The sequence below is a fragment of the Lontra canadensis genome, unplaced genomic scaffold (genome assembly GCF_010015895.1).
Source record: "Lontra canadensis isolate GAN:19392208 unplaced genomic scaffold, GSC_riverotter_1.0 scaffold38, whole genome shotgun sequence".
In the NCBI taxonomy this organism is placed as follows: domain Eukaryota; kingdom Metazoa; phylum Chordata; class Mammalia; order Carnivora; family Mustelidae; genus Lontra; species Lontra canadensis.
In genome coordinates this window covers 16,385,289-16,403,297 of record NW_022631032.1, presented here as the reverse complement: position 1 = coordinate 16,403,297, position 18,009 = coordinate 16,385,289, and the positions used below count along the sequence as shown (strand labels likewise).

The 18,009-nt window shown below is 41.4% G+C and overlaps 1 protein-coding gene and 1 pseudogene across 6 annotated transcripts in view; both read left to right on the top strand.

The window, feature by feature from the left end:
• NEK11 (NIMA related kinase 11) overlaps positions 1 to 18,009 on the top strand; it is a 241,161-nt gene that overhangs the window by 172,613 nt on the left and 50,539 nt on the right. For all 6 annotated transcript variants that reach the window (XM_032869712.1, XM_032869713.1, XM_032869714.1 and 3 more), the window contains one exon: positions 1,353 to 1,413. In XM_032869712.1, coding sequence (XP_032725603.1) covers positions 1,353 to 1,413 — 61 coding nt within the window. The remainder of the gene's footprint in view (positions 1 to 1,352; positions 1,414 to 18,009) is intronic.
• Positions 16,413 to 16,656, top strand: LOC116874757 (annotated as a pseudogene).

Here is an 18,009-nt window from a genome sequence, read left to right as displayed (position 1 = left end):
ATCATCCATAATCTTACCTTATAATGAAAACCACTGTTAACATTTTCAGTGTGTGTTCTTCCCATCGGAGAGATAGAGGAATAGATCTACAGATTGACAGAGATGGAGAGATTGAAATATATATATGTATACATATAAATATAGGTATAGATATTTTTCTTTTAAAAAATTGGATCATACTACACCAAGATAAAAAACTTTAGCACAGTGAAAGAAACCATCAACAAAAACAAAAAGGCAATCTACTCAATGGGATATGATCTTTGCAAATGATATACCCGAGAAGGGGTTAATACCCAAAATATATAAAGAAATTATACAACTCGACACCAAAAAAACCCAAACAATCCAATTTAAAAATGGGCAGAGGTCCTGAATAGACTGTTTTCCAAAAGATACATACAACGGCCCACATGAAAAGATGCTCAACATCATTAATCATGAGAGAAATGCAAATCAAAACCACAATGAGATGTTACTTTATACCTGTCAGAACAGCTAAAATAAGAACACAAGAAATAGCGAATATTGATGAGGATATGGAGGAAAAAGGAATCCTCATGCACTGGTGGTGGGAATGTAAATTGGTACAACGATGGTGGAAAACAGTCCACCATGCATTTTTTGGTGCCTCAAAAAATTAAAAATAGAATTACCATAAGATTCAGTAATTCCACTACAACAAAAAAATTGGAAAGATAGATGCACCCTTATGTTTATGTTTATTGCAGCATTGCTTACAATAGCCAAAATATGGAAGCAGCCCAAATGTGCATCCATAGAAGAATGGATAAAGAAGATGTGGTATATATATAATTTATATATAATAGAATATTACTCAGGCATCAAAAAAAATGAAATCTTGCCATTTGCACCAACATGGAGGGCCTTAGAGGATATTATGCTAAGTGAGAAAAAGATAAAGTCAGAAAAAGACAAATACCACATGATTTCACTCATATGTGGAATTTAAGAAACAAACAAATGAGCAAACAAAAAAAAAAAGAGACAAATAGCTGTTATTAAATACAGAGAACACACTGGTGGTTGCCAGAGGGGTGGGTGGGTGGGAGGATGGGTGAAACAGATGAGGGAATTAAGATTACACTTACCTTAATGAGCACTGAGTAATGTATGGAAATGTTGAATCATTATATAGTATACCTGAGACTAATGTAACACTGTATGTTAATTATACCTCAATTGCAAAAAATTTTTTAATGGGCTCATACTGTCAAATAATTTTGTCACCATATTTTGTTTTGTTTTGCCTAAATGTGGCAAGAACATTTTTCTATGTCAATAAATATTCTTCTATCATACACGGAAGTAAATCCCTCTTGTTTTGACAGGACAGTGATATTGAAGCACTGGTCAGGTGTCTGGAAAATGTCCTGGGTTGCACCTCTCTAGGTAAGTTGCTTCAGATTCCAAAATGTAATGCTACCTGCTGATTCCAATGGAATATCTGAGGAGTAGAATGCTTGGAAGGAATCTTTTTTTTTTTCCCCCCAGATTTTATTCATTTATTTGACAGAGCACAAGCAGGGGGAGCAGTAGAGGGAAAAGGAGAAGTAGGCTCTACACTGAGCAGGGAGCACTATGCGGGACTCAATCCCAGGACCCTGGTATCATGACCTGAGCCAAATGCAGGTGCTTAACCAACTGAGCCACCCAGGCACCCCACTTGGAAGGAATTTTACAGATACTTTAGTCCAACCTATTCATTTTATATTTTATATAGGAGGAAACTGAGGCCAAGAGAAGGTGGAAGTCTGGCCCAGGGCCAGACAACTCAAAGTTTATTACTGTAAGGATGAAAGAGTTGGAATTCAGTGGTCCATTGTGATCAAGCTGTGGCCTGGCAGTGCATAATAAAACTCAGTCTTCCTGTAGAAAGAGATTGCATTCAGTCAAGCTGCAAGGACCATCACTCGGAAGGTCAGTCAGTTACTAGAAGCGATTTGGTCTGAAAAACAAAACTGAAATTTCTTTAGCATTGTCAGTTTCAATAAATTGGATGACTGTGCTTCAAGGATAAAACCCTATTTCTTAGTTTCTCCTTCTTTTTCTTTAATCTGAAAAGCCAACTGTGGAAACTTCTAGCAATAGATGATGAATTGTCACACCTGCCATTGTAGAAGGACAGAAGATATACCTACAGGTCCTGGGTGAAACAGGCTGGGATTTTTTTTTTTTCCTTTAAATTTCGGTTTGGGTTTTTTAAGTTTTTTTATTGCATGGCCAAAACAATCTCCTCACAGGGAATGGCAGAAATAAAGATGAAGTGTTCAGGTGTGCAAACATTCACCAATATTTAATTAGGAGCTTTACGCACAGTTTATACCCTCTGTGTAGCTTATTCCATATCTCTGCAAAGACTCAGTCATAAACAGCTCCTGGGTTTTTCTCCAGATCATTGCTCTACAATCTGTTCCACTGCACATCAGTAACACTTACTGGGTACATTAACTTCAAATCCAAGTATGGATTTGAAGACCAGGAAGGCTTTCCTTTGGCCAAGTCACTTTTCTTCTCCGGACCTTGGATTAGATCAGTAAGTTTCAGACTGGGCTCCTTGGGGACTTCCAAGAGCAGATAAGTCTCTGAGCAGCTAGAGAACAGAACCTATGTCTACACTGCTCATCTGTGTTTCTCCAGAGTCTGACACAGTGTCTGGTGCAGAGGAGGCCCTTAACAGATATTTTAAAATATTTTTAAGAGAAATGAGATGCACACCCTGTTCCTTTACCAGCTTCAACCAAAATAGTTTCACTTGTATCTGTTTTATAAATTAGACTTATACATAAGGTTGTGTCTTGGAAAAGATAGATTCCACTGCAAAAAAGGAAATTAACACTGGATTGGAGAGATGATATCTAAATTCCCTTTTAAACTGTATGCTTTTATAAAAATGAGCAATAGAAACATGGAATAAAAAATGCATTTTTTCTCTGCCTGGAGCTCCCCTCAAGTGACAGAAAGTGAACAAAGCTGGCATAAACTTACAGGACAAAGGGAACAAGAGAGGTGGGAGCAGGTGAGAGCTGGTAGCTCATTTGAGAAGCTAGGAAGCAGATGGATGTGTGGTGAGCAATTTCGAAGACAGACAAGGTGAAAGTTACATGCCTAAGATGTGTGCAGGAAAGGAGAGCCGCTAAGGGGTGGGCTAGCAGACTTTGAGATGATGGGGAGCATGCTTTTGAAATACCTGTCTGGGGAGGCGCTCATAGTGGGACCCTCATCACAGATGAGAATATTATTACTTGCAGAACTCTGAGCTTCTAGCATTACTTAGAAGTCATGAAGAAATCTCCTTATGCAGTGTTACAGGGATGAGACTGCTCAGGGAGCTAGGACCTGTTTTACTCTAACTACATTTTGGGGGGAGATTAACGATACAGTAATCACTGTGGCGTTAATATATATCAGAACATTAACAGGATCTGGGGGACAATGTAAATGAAAATGTGCCAGATATAAGAAATGAAACCTCTGTGAATTGAGTAAGGCTTATTCACAGCATCAGCCTATGCATTTTGGAAATGTCCAGTTGCCTGTGGAGCGGGTTAAGATGTTAAGTGTCTTCCACAAATATTTTCAAGAACTTCTCCCAAACCTCAACAAGAGAGAAAAAATATCAGGTGCAAATGTCCTTTCTGATTATTTGGACCAGGCAAATTTGAGCTTTGCAGCCCTGAAAACATTATGTGCAGTGGTTTGACCCCAACCCAACCCCGGATTTAGTTTTATTTCTATTTAAAAGTGGGGCAGTGATATTTTCCCTGCCTATATCAATAAGGAGTAGAGAGAATGAATGAGTTAGCATTTGTATAACTTCAAGAGATCCTTAATTTGAAGGGACCCTTTTGAATTCCAAGTTCAGTATATTAGTTTCCTCTCTATATCAAGACCATTTTAAAGTCTTTAGATCAGTGGTTCTCCCACTTGAACATGCATCAGAATCACTTACAGGGTTTGTAAAAATGCAGGTCTGGTGTGTGGCCAACAATTTGTATTTCTAACAAGTTCCCAAGCAGTGCTGATGTTCCAGGCCCAGATCACATTTTGAGAACAATAGCTTTAAAGTCCTTAAGCCCTGAAATTCTTACTGTGCACCCACCCCAATTTATAGTCCAGACAAAATATTGCTGAAGTATAAAATAAAAATTTCATTTCTTAAAATTATAATTTGCCTATGAGCTGAACTGAAGATAGCTCCTTTCTACATTTTTCTCCTCCTTATGGGGTGCTGTCTGTGTGCTGGGCTATTTGGCACTGTATACAGGAGTTACTGGGCATCCCTGGAAGCAGTATTGATTTTTGCCTTATCCTCAGCATCTGCATCAATATTTAGGGAGGTCCGGTGGGCTCAAGGCACTAGATGAGGTTGAAGATGTTGAGACCTATTTGGAACATGGTCTCAGACACCAGGTAGGCTCCTGGACAAACCAGGGCACAACTTTGTCATCATACCAGAGAACACCACTAGGTGCTTCTCTCACACACAGAGGACCTGTTGTCCCAAATGGAGACACATCACTTCCGAAGCCCTAAATCTCTGCCCCCCGTGAAATTCCCCATGGCATATAAGACAAAAGGCCAGTCATGAACAGGATATTGAGTGATCCCAGGTGGAATTAAGAGAGGGAGGGAGAGGGGCGCCTGGGTGGCTCAGTGGGTTAAAGCCTCTGCCTTCGGCTCAGGTCATGATCCCAGGGTCCTGGGATCGAGCTCCGCATCGGGCTCTCTGCTCAGCGGGGAGCCTGCTTCCCTGCTCTCTCTCCCTTCCTGCCTCTCTGCCTGCTTGTGATCTCTGTCTGTCAAATAAATATAAAATAAAAAAAAAAAAAAGAGAGGGAGGGAGAGAAGAAATTAAAGAGAGAGCAGGAAAGGCCAGAAATCAGGGCCTGGAGGAGATGGCCAAGAATGCAGGCCATTTCACCAGGGCAAATACACTAAAACATTAAATTTCCATGGTTTAAATATGTATCCCGCCTTTCTCCCTTTCCCCTGTATAATAAGCCAGATATTACAGAGGGATGAAGAAAATGACATCCTGTCTTAATGAGCTCCCAGTGTAGTCAGGGAGGCTGATAACTATAGGATACCATGATGAGGACAAGACATACTGTAAACAAGGAAGGTGGAAGACAAAGGTCCACTATGGGAATACAGCCTGGGGAGGACTTTACCGAGGGTGAGGTTTGTAATTTCTTGTGTCAGTGAGGGCAGTACAAAATCTTTTTTCTTTTTTAAGATTTACTTATTTGTTTTAGAGTGCGCGAGCGAGAGAGAGAGCACAAATGGGAGGAGGGGCAGAGGGAGAGGGAGAGAGAGAATCTCAAGTAGACTCCTCGCTGAGCATGGAGCCTAGCTTGGGGCTTGATCCCAGAACCCTGAGATCATGACCTGAGCCAAAATCAAGAGCCAGCCGCTTAACCTCCTGAGCCACCCAGGCACCCCAGGGCAGTACAAGATCTTATTCACTGTAGTATTCTCAGAGTCTAATATAAGCGTAGTATACAATATCTTTTTCAATAATCATTTGATGAATGAATAGGAAGATGAATAGAGTTGCCAAGGGGTTGTGGGGAGGGGAAGTATTCTTCAGAAAGAATCAAGCAGCATGAAAGTTCAGGGGTAGGAAAGAGCTGGGTACATTCATGGAACTATCAGTGAGTTTGGTATTACCAGAATAAGGTGTGAGGAAGGGGTCAGCCAACCTGGCTATGTAGGGCGAAACCCATGGATAATCTTGTATGCTAGGTAAAGGAGCCTGGATTTTATTCTCTGGATTAGAATACCACTGGTTTTTAAGCATGGTCAGAAAAGATTACCTTTAACAAATGATAAGGAGGTAGCTTTGAAAGGAGTCACTTGAGATGGGAAACTGGTTATGGGCTCTCATTACACAGACAATAGATAGTGTTACTATAGTAACCGTTCAGGCCCATCACTATTCAGTAAGGACAGAAATGACCTCTCACTTCCTTTTCTTTGAACTTAGAAAGGAAAATTCTGTCTCCACATTTCCTTAGTAACCAGATTATGAATCAAGGCAACATATGAAATTTAACATCTTTAAATGTTTATGAAATTGGCTGTACCTCTAGAGAGAGGAGTCATCAGCAGAATGATATAAGTCCTTGATAAACTATACTTACAAGAAGGCTCATTTTGTACATCCAGTCTGGATGTTGTCATTGAAGCAATTAGAACATAACAGATGCTTCAGAACCTCTCTGCCCATTAAGATCCCCTTAGTGTGTTGAGTTGTCTGATCAGTTTGGTTTTTTGAAAATTGTTACCCCTCAGGTGTCTGGGTGGCTCAGCTGGTTAAGCAACTGCCTTCAGCTCAGGTCATGATCCTGGAGTCCTGGGATCAAGTCCAGCATCAGGTTCCCTGCTTGGCAGAGAGTCTGCTTCTCCCTCTGACCCTCCTTTTTCTCAGTTTTCTCTCTCTCTCCACTAAACAGTGTGACTGCTCTAGACCAGAGAAGGCATCAGGGCTTCTGAATCCTTTAGAATCTTCCTTTGCTTAAGCTCTTCAAACTCTAAGCTGTTAACTGTAAGGTTTACTGACAGTCATTTAACCTTGCAATATTATGCTTTTCACCTTGAAAGTAATGAATTTCTCATACTAATTAGAAGGATATCAACATAGCATTTTATCTTTCCTTACTGACATACTGAAACCACTACATTTGAGGAGAGGAGGGATGTTTTGGACCACAAACCACTTGGATCATTTTGATGCAGATACCCAATGGACGATATCTATTTGCCATTATACCTTCTGTTGATGTATTAGGGAAATTTAATAGTTTCTGTAAGTTCTTTAAAACTTGAAAGGATGTAACAGATTCAGAATTAGTGGCAATTTATAGAGAACTCACTATGTGTCTGCTACCATGCCAGACAAAGTCATTTAGCAGATGTGTGGTGAGGGAACAGGGGCAGAGAAAGGGCTTTATAATATACAGAAATCCCTAAAACTGTAGTATTATTAATTCTTAGTAGTATACTCCCTGGAGGAGAGTACAAAATCTTAGAGAGTACAAAAACCATTCCGTATATCACTACTATCTAGAAGAGAAGTGCCAGTGATTGAGTTTGCCTAACTAAGAAAGAAACTCAGCAATCATGCCTTCTTTTATCACTCATACATTAGGATATCACCATGTTACTATAGGTTGGTTTGTAAGTTCCTTGGGAGCTTCCTTGATATGATCTGAAACCAGCTCCTATACCTAGGCAGGCAAAGAGAGGCCAAAGAAAGAGGAGGCTACTCCAGACTGGTAGGTGACAGCTTTAATAAGCAAGGGAACTTACATATGAGTCTTGTCTGGGGTGGCTGCAAGATGATTAGATCTCTGTAACCACCTGCCGATGTAGAGGCTTTAACTGGTTTTAGTCACATACATCAACCAACCAAAATATCTCAAAACTATATCATTACCTCAAGGCCGTGTCCTTAGAGCAGGCTCTGGGGGGGCAGGAAAGGCAAGTGGAGTGTACATTCTAATGACTGGGGAAGGATGAGGGGTTTCTGATTTCTGGGGTCCAGCTCCCTGATCAACTGGCAGTAAGATCTTCTCAGTGACCTCTACCAACAGTGTACTTTGTAGAGGAATGCTATTAGGCCATAATGATATCTTAAGCCTGCATCTTGCCATTAAAGACTTGTGATTTCAGAGGAATATTAAGACATGGGACTAAATAACTATACAACAAAAGAGTAAGGATCCAGAAAATGGGGAGATTGCTTTTAGTTGGGAATAGAAGTCATCAAGGAAGCTTCATGGAGAAGGTACTGAGATTATTCCTGCCATAGGATAGATTTGCCCATGAGGAGCTGAAGGTCCTGTGGGTAGAAGGGACAGGGTAAGAAGGAACCCAGAGAAAAGAATAGGCAGAAGCAGACAGGCCTTGCTCCTGTCTGAGTGTTTGAGTGGTGAGTGATTCCATTCAGTGTTATTTGCCTGAGTCATCTCTCTTGTTAATAAGACATGAACTCGGGGCGCCTGGGTGGCTCAGTGGGTTAAGCCTCTGCCTTCAGCTCAGGTCATGATCCCAGGGTCCTGGGATCGAGCCCCGCATCAGGCTCTCTGCTCAGTGGGGAGCCTGCTTCCTCCTCTCTCTCTGCCTGCCTCTCTGCCTACTTGTGATCTCTGTCTGTCAAATAAATAAATAAAATCTTTAAAAAAAAAAAAAGACATGAACTCTCTGTGTAGCTAATTTTTATTATTTTTCTTAAACAAATAAGGTCTCCTTTTCTTTGTAAAAGGTATTTACTAGGGTCTTTAGTACCCCAGTATCCTTTTGTGTAGAGGGAAATATTCACTACTACTTGCACTTGATTTAAGGTTCAATAATTATAAAGATATCACTGCTCCCTTTTCTATCTCATTTTTATAGACTCTAGCTTTCCTGTTTATTTCTTTTAAAGAAATAAATAACGAATAAATATATACGAACTCCTGAATTTTCTTCTATGATCCTTATTGTCTTATTTTCATAGTTTTATGCCAGGTGAGTTATTCTTTTTCAGCTAATTTTAAATTCTCCTTTTGCCATATCATAACTCCTGGATATTGTCCGTTTCTGATTCTATTTTGGTCTACTGATCTCCCTTCTTAATTTTCTTTCAGTACCAGAGTGTTCTAATTACACTGCCTTTGTGGGATGTGTTAATGTCTAATAGGACAATTATCTTCCAATTTTCTTATTTTCTCAAAAGATTCTTATCCTCTGACATTTATTTTCCCACATGGATTTTAAGATCATTTATCCATTTCCAAAGGACACCTTTTTTTTTTCCTACTGATAAGTTCTAGGAAGTTAATAGCACAGCATTTCTAAACAACTGTGCAGCAATCCAGTGATTTTAGAACTGGTTTTAAGGTAAATGCATTAACAGTCTTCATATATTCGTTTCTTCTTCTGATTCTCCATAGAAGTCAGTGCCTATATTGCTTATCTATAGCTGCATAAAAAAAGTACTCCAATGCTTATTGGCTGAAAGCAATGATAATCATTTACCATTTTCCATAGTTTCTGTGGGTCATGAATTTTAAAAGTGGATCAACTGGTGGTTGTGGCTTAGGGTCCCATAAGGTCCTAGTCAGACATCAGGACCACAGTCATCTGAAGGCTGAATGACTGCCTTGTACAGCAGCAAGTTGGGGGAGATCCTCAGTTCCCTCCACGTGGGCCACTTCCCAAGGCGGCTTGGGAGCCCTCAAGGCCATTAATGCTGGACATTGGGCGTCATTGCTAGACTGACTACCGTTGCCACCTTGGGAACCTGGCCATGGCCGCTACTCCTGCCCGGGCCTCGCCTGGATGGACTCCATGTGACCTCTACCCTTCTCATTACCAGCTTCGGATACAGTCTGGGGAGGATATGTCTCACTGGCAGAGGCTGGTCATTTGTCAACGCAATGGGTGTACAGTAAGGGAGGCTGGGAAAGGGGGTAGCGAGGTGGTATCTTCTTCAGTGGGACCAGACTCCATCTCACAAATTAGAAGATTTTTCTAACAAAGGAAGAGGAATGTGAGGCCAGACATAATAATAAATATCTACTGTAGTAATGAACTTTCTGGTTCTAAGAGATGTGGAGGGAGAGATGGCCCTTAGGTGTTCTGTGGAAACATCTCTTTCGGCTTTCACAGAAAGAGTAGATGATTCAATGGAATCCTTCTTCAATTTATCTTCTGTGTTGCTGACTGTAGAGGGAGCCATTTGCTTGGGACAGCAATTGTCAGGGTTGACACTAGTAAAAGGTGCAACCTTGTCCCGAATGAGGGGTGCCGTGGCCCTGCCACCTGGGGGGCCAACTCCACAGAGTGTGCACCTGCCTATAGAAAAAACCAAGGCACTTGCTCCTGAGTGCTCAGCTGAGACCCCAGTTCCACAGCATTCAGCTGACAAGAGGTGGGAGGACATAGACCCTCTGTTGTCCATCTCAGCCCCAGAAGCAGCTCCTGAATGCTCTTGGCTATGTCTGGCTGCATGCAACGCAGATGGCCATTGCTGTGCCTTCCAACGTGAGGTGGCTGCTCCAGGGCCCCCAAGTTGGAAATGTGAGTAAGACTGCATTTAACTACAAGTCAATTAGAGTGAGCATTTCCTGGCACAGAACCGGGGTAGGGCACAAAGGAATCTGAGTCGCGGTTCATATTTTCAGGGAATTTCCAGGTAATTTGGGATATGAACATCTCTAGACCAAATGACCAGAACTGCAGGCAGGAGGTAATGAGCATCAATGAGGATAAGCGGGCAACATCAGACTCCTCAGCTCCCTGGGTCCCACCCCTGGAGATGCCACTTTGGTGGGTTTGAGGGAGGTCTTGAGAATCTGCATTTTTAACAAGTTCCCACGTGATGCTGTTGCTGCTGGTCCAGGGACTCTACTTTGAGATCCACTGGGCTAGGAAGTCAGGGAAGAGAGTGCTCTAACTTCCAGTGATGGCTTTAGAAAGAAAATTCTGACTTTTGACAAATTCTGATACATTGAATCAAGTTTTTAATAAAGGTGCCTCACAATCAATTTTAATATATGATGACCCCACTGAAGCGAATGGTATTTACAACCCAGAAAAAGATGTTCTTTCAACATTTAGATCACATTAACCTGAAAGAACAAATTATTTTTTGACCCAGTAAGTTCTTGTCTAGAAATTTATCTTGAAGAGATAGAGGTGGGTGTAAAGATAAATGTATGAAGGTCTTCATGGCAGTATTGGTCACAAGAGTGAAAAATTGGAATCAAAATAAATGCCTAGAAATGGAGACTAGTATAGCTTCTAGAACAAAGAAGTTTTTTATAGTTGATTAAAAATGATGGTGTCATTACATATTCATTGGCACACAAGGTGTTATAAAATAATGACGTGTACGAAGTTGTAGTTGACACACACACGTGTGTGTGCGTGCACACACGCATTTGGAAACACCACAGTGTTAGCAATGGTTCTCTTAAGCAGCTCTTCCTTTCCGTGTTTTCTAATTTGTCTGCAGTGAGCATGGATGACTTAGTGATTCTTTTCTCCCAAAAGAAGAGGGAAGCACTGACACGTTTACCTTAAGTATTTTAGCCAGTCTTGAACCAGCCCAACGTCCCATCACAAAAAAGTAGGTTTTGTTTCTCAAGCTGGGATTCTCTACATTAGCAGCTTAGAATAATTAAACTCCCCAAATACTGGCTTTTGGCTCCATGGGGTAAGCACAACCAAAGAAGTTGGGAGTCGGGCTTCCACAAATCTCTTCTCAACCTGTATCCACATTTAATTGCTTATTAAAATAAAACAGACACCCTTCTTCTTCTTCTTCTTCTTCTTCTTCTTCTTCTTCTTCTTCTTCTTCTTCTTCTTTTTTTCTGTACTGGTAGGTGCTATTCTTAGAGGCCTCTTCTGGTACATTCAAAAGGAAATGAACGTTTGCAAACCCCCGAACTCCTGTTGTTTTTAATCTTCCATACAGTTCAGCTAAATATTTGTTGTGTGAAATAACCATGTAGTAAAAATAGAAAGTTTATCTCCCATCTTCTGGTATTTATTATCTCCCCTATGAGTAGCAAGTTTATTTCCCAGGCTGACCCACTTTTTTCCAACTAATGTAGTGTTGGTGGAGACGGTGGGGCGCTATTGGGAAGTTGCCCTGTGCAAAACACTGGGCTGGGTGCCGTGGGGTCGAGAGAGGCAGCGTAAATTTGTCCTGGGCCTCTACCAACAACAGCACCTTTCTGTGTATCATTGCATTTGAGCTTTACTGGAGCTTTGTGCACAGGGTTCTTTTGCCCAGGTGAGAAAATGAAGTCACAAACGTTTTATAACTTAGCAAACATCACAGAGTCAGAACTCTAAGGCAGCTCACAGTGCTCCTCTGAATTTGCCCCTGCTCCCTTTCCACTGGAAGCTTCTGGAAGCTGTTCTTCCTGGACCTTCTTTTTTCTTCCTGACTGCCTCTTTCACCAGCTTCCTCAGGGGGTCTGGCTTGGACACAGCTGCTGCTGACAGTTGGCAACAACTCCTCTAGGTGGTGTCGGCTGTCCTGTGCCTATGGAGTTGCCCTGTGCCAATACCGAAAGAATCACTCAAGGGGAGGGGTAAAAGGGTTCCATCAGTATTTTTCTTATTGCTCATGTTTAATGCTCAACTTGTTCATGTCGCCAAGACAACCACCTCCATGCCTCTACTTCTTCCCAAACGCAGCACCCCTGTGTTGTGCCTGGGGTTCTTCAAGAAGCAGCCTCTGATATGAAATCAAGTGGGCAGGATGCTTACTTGGGAGTGCCCTCAGGAGAGCCCTGCAGAAAGGACAGGTGAGGCAGAGGGGGGACAGTGCAGTGATGCAGTCCCAACAATCCTGGCCCAGATCCACGGGGGGGTTTGGACTTATTGTAATTGTCTGCTTGGGCCAAAATGGCCAGGCTTTCTACCTCTTCCATGTTCAGTCATTAAATGTGGGCCACATGGGAACAGCATGATCTTGGGCAAGGCAGCTTTCTATGGCGTAGGCAGGTCCTGTAGGGGTCACAGCTGGAGGCTGGCTGTGTGCGGTGCTCTAGGCAGCTGGGGAGCAGCTCCTTCTTTGAAAGGAAATTGGGGTGGTGTGTCGATATCCCTGGGTTGTTGAGGTAACATGGTGAAGACAGAGAGCAGCCTGCTTTGCAGATTCTGAGGCAATTTTATTGACATCCTGAGGTCCGCTGTCATCACAAGAGAAACTCAAGGAAAACTCTTCACAAAGATGAGGGTCAGGTAAGCCTCTCAGCAGAGTGGCACTGCTCTCACATGCCCTACTGGTTTGTGGCCCCTCATAACAAGCCCTGAGCCATCGTCTGAAGAGGTGGAGAGATGAGATGACAGATGGCATGTTCTCCCCAAATTTCAACGTTTGGAGGAGGGATTTTTGTCTGATAATTTCCTGATTATTCAAAATCAGCTCATGAAAATCCTTATCTGGATGTGTCACTTCTATGAGGGGTTAGAAAGGTCACACATTTGGCAGTCAGGAAACCACAGTTCTAGTCCTGACTCTGACTCTTTCTTTATAGCTCTGTGACCTTAAGCAAGCCATACAGCCTCTCTTGGCCTCAGTTTCCCCATCCATAAGATGAGACAAGTTGGCGTGAAGAGGTCTATAGTCTTCCAGCTCAGAATCATGAAGTTTCTCCATCGTCTAGGCCAGAAGTTGATAAACTACAGCCCACAGGCCAAATCTGTGTTAGTATCTGAATAAGAGTTTACTGGGACACAGCCATGCTCCTTAATTTACCTCTTGTCTATGGCTGTTTTCATGCTACAACCGCAGAGTTGAGTAGTCGCAACAGAGATTGTTTGCTTGCAAGTCTAAAACTACTTGGCTCTCTACAGAAAAAGTTTGCCAGCCCATTGGCAAATCTTCCATCATGTTCCATTCCAAAGAGTAGGGGGGACAATATGGGCCACGAGGACATGCCTTTGCAAAAATTTGGGCCAAGGGGACAACTGTATTTCTGGAGTATTCCTGAGGCACTTGCAGGACAGGAGAGGGTAAAAGATTAGGAGAGAAACATCCTACATGTACAGTGCATGAAGGGCAGTGTCTGCAAGGATTCCTGAGTAAGCAGTGTCCCAGGTGCTTACGTGGGATCTCGTTTGCCAAAATGTCCAGCCCTGTAGTCCCTGCATCAGCTCTTTATCGCCCACGTGGGAAGAGGTTTTGCAGGGAGGGCAAATGCAGCTTTCACTTTTACTATCAAGGTCCTCCATCCAGGCACAGAGCTGGAGGGAGTAAATGAGTAGAGTAAATGTGTAAAGGGAAATTTTGAAGGAAATGAGAGAAGAATCTCTCTCTGCTGGTGAAATATCACAGTCATCAAGCTGTCGCTCCTTCAGGGAGAATAGAGAGCTCTGCTGGTAAGAGACCACAGAAGTAGGAGGAAGCCTGACAATATTACTATGATGAGCTATGTCCTGCCCCCTTACAGAACACAGCTCCTAGTTGCTGACTGTGTCTTCATATCGTCTTGTGTTCATCTCACTGTCAAAACATCCCACAGGGCTAGTGTCAAGTGTTCTAATCCTCCTCATCCTGTGTTTGGCAGGTGGGGAAAGACTTCAAGATGATTTTGCCGATGTTTCAGAGTGCCTGCAGCACTGACTGTTGCTGCCAGCCATTTGCCTCTTAATATTTGGTCCTTCTGGTTGCTCTTCATGTTGTAATTAGTATTAGTGTTGCCTTCCCAAAGAAATTCCACTCCACTGGAGGTCCAGGGAGATGTCTTATACCAGATCATAGAAAGTTCCATCTGAGAGAAGGTCCTCTGTCTAATGAAGATGCTTAAATATATTATGATCAAACTGAGGCTCAAGGAGGTGACCTGAGGGGCTTTGTAGCCAGTGAGAGTAGAACTAGAACAATAACTGTGGTCCTCTAACTTGAAGGTTAGTGCTTTTTCCACAGACCCTTAGTACCCTTCTTTGTAGCATGGTGTCTTATGTCAACGTACAAAGCCCTCCTGGTGACCATCTAGACAGATACTCTGTCTTCCCCAGTATATTGCAAGTTCTTTCTGGGTTAAAAACAATGGCTACTATTTACATTACCTTTGAATTTTTTTTTAAGATTTTTATATACTTATTTGACAGAGAGAGATCACAAGTAGGCAGAGAGGCAGGCAGAGAGAGAGGAAGGGAAACAGGCTCCCCGCTGAGCAGAGAGCCCTATGTGGGGCTCGATCCCAGGACCCTGGGATCATGACCTGCGCCGAAGGCAGAGGCTTTAACCCACTGAACCACCCACATGCCCCTACATTACCTTTGAATTTAACTCCTACCTTCGAGATCTAAAATAGAACCCCTCCCTTAAGAAACTAGAAGATGAGAAAATTAAACCCAAAACAAGCAGAAGGGAGGAAATAATAAAGACTAGAGTGGAAATACATGAAATAACAACTAGACAATCAATAGAAGACACCGACAAGACCAAAAATCCTTTAAAGGATCAACAGAATTAATAAATCTTTAGCTATAATGTCCAAAGAAGTAAGAAATAAGACTCAAATTCATGAATCAGGAATTAAAGGATGGACATTACTACTACCCTTAAGGAAATGAAACATTTTAAGGGCATACTATGGACAATAGTATGCCAGCAAATTAGATAACTTGGAGGAAATAGAAAAATTTCTAGAAAAACACAAATTACCAAAACTGAGTCAATTACAAAAAATCTGAATGGATCTCTAACAAGTTTATCAAATTAGTAAACTAAAAACTAGAAGGCTTCACTGGTGAATTCTGCCAAATATTCAAAGAAGAATTAATACCAAGTCTTTCCAAGCTCTTCCAAAAAGTGGAATATGAGCCACCACTTCCCAGCTTCTTCTATGAAGCCATTCTTTGATACCAAAACCAGACTAAGACATCACAAGAACAAAAAAAACTAAGAGCCAATATCCAACAGGAATATATGTGCGAAAATCATCAACAAAATACTACTAAAATGAATCCAGCAACATTAAAAGAAGAAAAAGGATTGTACTTGATGACGAAGTAGGATTTATCTGAAGAATGCAAGGGTCATCTAACATCAGAAAATCAATTAATGAAATAAAACATACAGGTAGAGTAAATGGCAAAAACAATATGATACTCTCAATAGATGCAGACAAAGCATCTGACAAAGTCCAACATCCTTTCTTTCTTTCTTTTTTTTTTATAATTTTATTTTTATAAACATACATATATATATTTTTCCCCCAGGGGTACAGGTCTGTGAATCTCCACGTTTACAAACTTCACAGCACTCACCATAGCACATACCCTACCCAATGTCCATAACCCCCCCCAACCCCCCTCTGCCCAGCAACCCTCAGTTTGTTTTGTGAGATTAAGAGTCACTTATGGTTTGTCTCCCTCCCAATCCCAACTTTCCAACATCCTTTCTTAATAAAAAACACTCAAGAAACTAAGAATGGAAAGGAAGTTCCTAAACCTAATAAAGGGCATCTATGAACACACCTATAGCTAATTCATACTTAATGATGTAAGAATGAATGTTTTCCCCCTAAGAACAGGAACATGACAAAGACTTCATTCACCACTTCCATTTAGCAGTGTGCTAGAGGGAAATTAGGCAAGGGGAAGAAATAAAAGGCATCCAGTTTGGAAAAGAAGTAAACTACCTCTATTTGCAGATAACATGCTCTTGTGCATAGAAAACCCTAAGAAATCCACTAGAAACTATTAGCACTAATAAAGAAATTAAGCAAGATTGCAGGATACAAAATCGATAAACTAAAACCACTGTATTTTTATACATAGCAGTGAACATTTCAAAAATGAAATTAAGAAAACAATTCCATCTATGATAGCATCAGGAATAAAATACTTAGGTATAGGTCACTGCTGTGACGACAATGGCCAGGAGACTGGCTCCCTTCCTCAAAGATGCCTGGGCCAAGATGCTGGTGCTGGTGGGGTCCTCACTATAATTCTGCCAACTCTCAGCCCATTCACCAAATATACACCATGATCAACCAGGCCACACCCTACAACTATCCAGTGGCGCCCATCCCCAGAGATGATGGAAACATGTCCAATGTGCCCAGCCACCCCCAGAATCCCCAGAGCCCAAGCTTGGAGTAGCTAAAGAAATTGTGAGCACCTCCAGTGATATGGCCCTGTCTCCTGTGGCCCCCTCCCTGGTGGCCTCCCCTGTGGCCAATAAAATGTGAAAAGTGACCCTCCCCCCAAAAAAGAATAAAATACTTGGGTATAAATTTAATATGATACATGCCTTATGCTGAGATGAACTTTGGAGGTACAAAGATGAACAAAATAAAAAATATTACAGATAATATATTAAATGGAAGTTTAATATCTATAATAAAGAACTATAACTCAACAACAAAAATACAAACATCTCAATTTTTAAATGGGCAAAGGATTTGAATAGATATTTTTTCATTGAAGATATATAAATGGCCAATAACCACATGAAAAGTCATTAAGGAAATGCAAATCAAAACCACAATGAGATGCCACTTCACTTCCACTAGGATGGCTATAGTTTAAAAACCAGAAAATGACAGTGTTGGTGAAGATGTGGAGAACCCTCACACACTAATCGTGGGGAGGTAAAATGGTGTAGCTGCTGTGGAAAGCAGTTTGGTGGCTCCTCAATCAGCTAAATATAGAATTTCCATACCACCCAACAATTCCTCTCCTAGATATACACTCAAAACCATAGAAAATGGGTACTCATATACTTGTATGCCAATGTTTATTGTAGCATTACTCATAATACCCAAAGAGTGGAAACAACTCGTGTCCATCAACAGATGAATGGATAAACAAAATATGATGTATACATACAATAAATATTATTTGTCCATAGAGAGGAAGTCTTGCTAATGCCACACATTGATGAACCTTGAAAATAGTATGCTTAGTGAAATAAGCCAGATCCAGAAGGACACATGTTGTATGATTTTATTTACATGAAATCATTTATCTAGAACAGTAAAATTCACAGACACACGAAGTGATTAGAGGTGAGTAGGGACTTGGGGGAAAGGTGCGTGGGGAATTATTGTTTCATGATTATAGAGTTTCTGTTTGGGGTGATGCAAAAGTTTTGGAAATAGGTAGTGTTGATAGTTGCACATGGCAAATGTCCTTGATGCCATTGAATTGTACACTTAAAAATGGATTAAGAAGTAAAAAAATAATAAAGATGAATAGGACATAATCTGTATACTCAGGGAGCTTACTAACTGGCTGGAAAAGTATAAGGGAGTGGAGTAACATACATCTCTGTGACTATGAGTGTTAGAAAGCAAACCATGGCAGGGAGCGCCTCAGCTAACAGTGGGTGCTGTAGAATGGATGTGTGCTCTGAGAAGGTTCTAGTAGGGTCGCCAACACCTAGGACTGTGGAATTAAAAAAAAAAAAAAGCCTGGTTTCAAGTTCCAGCTATATCATGTGTCAGTTGTAATGAACTTGGGTAAGTT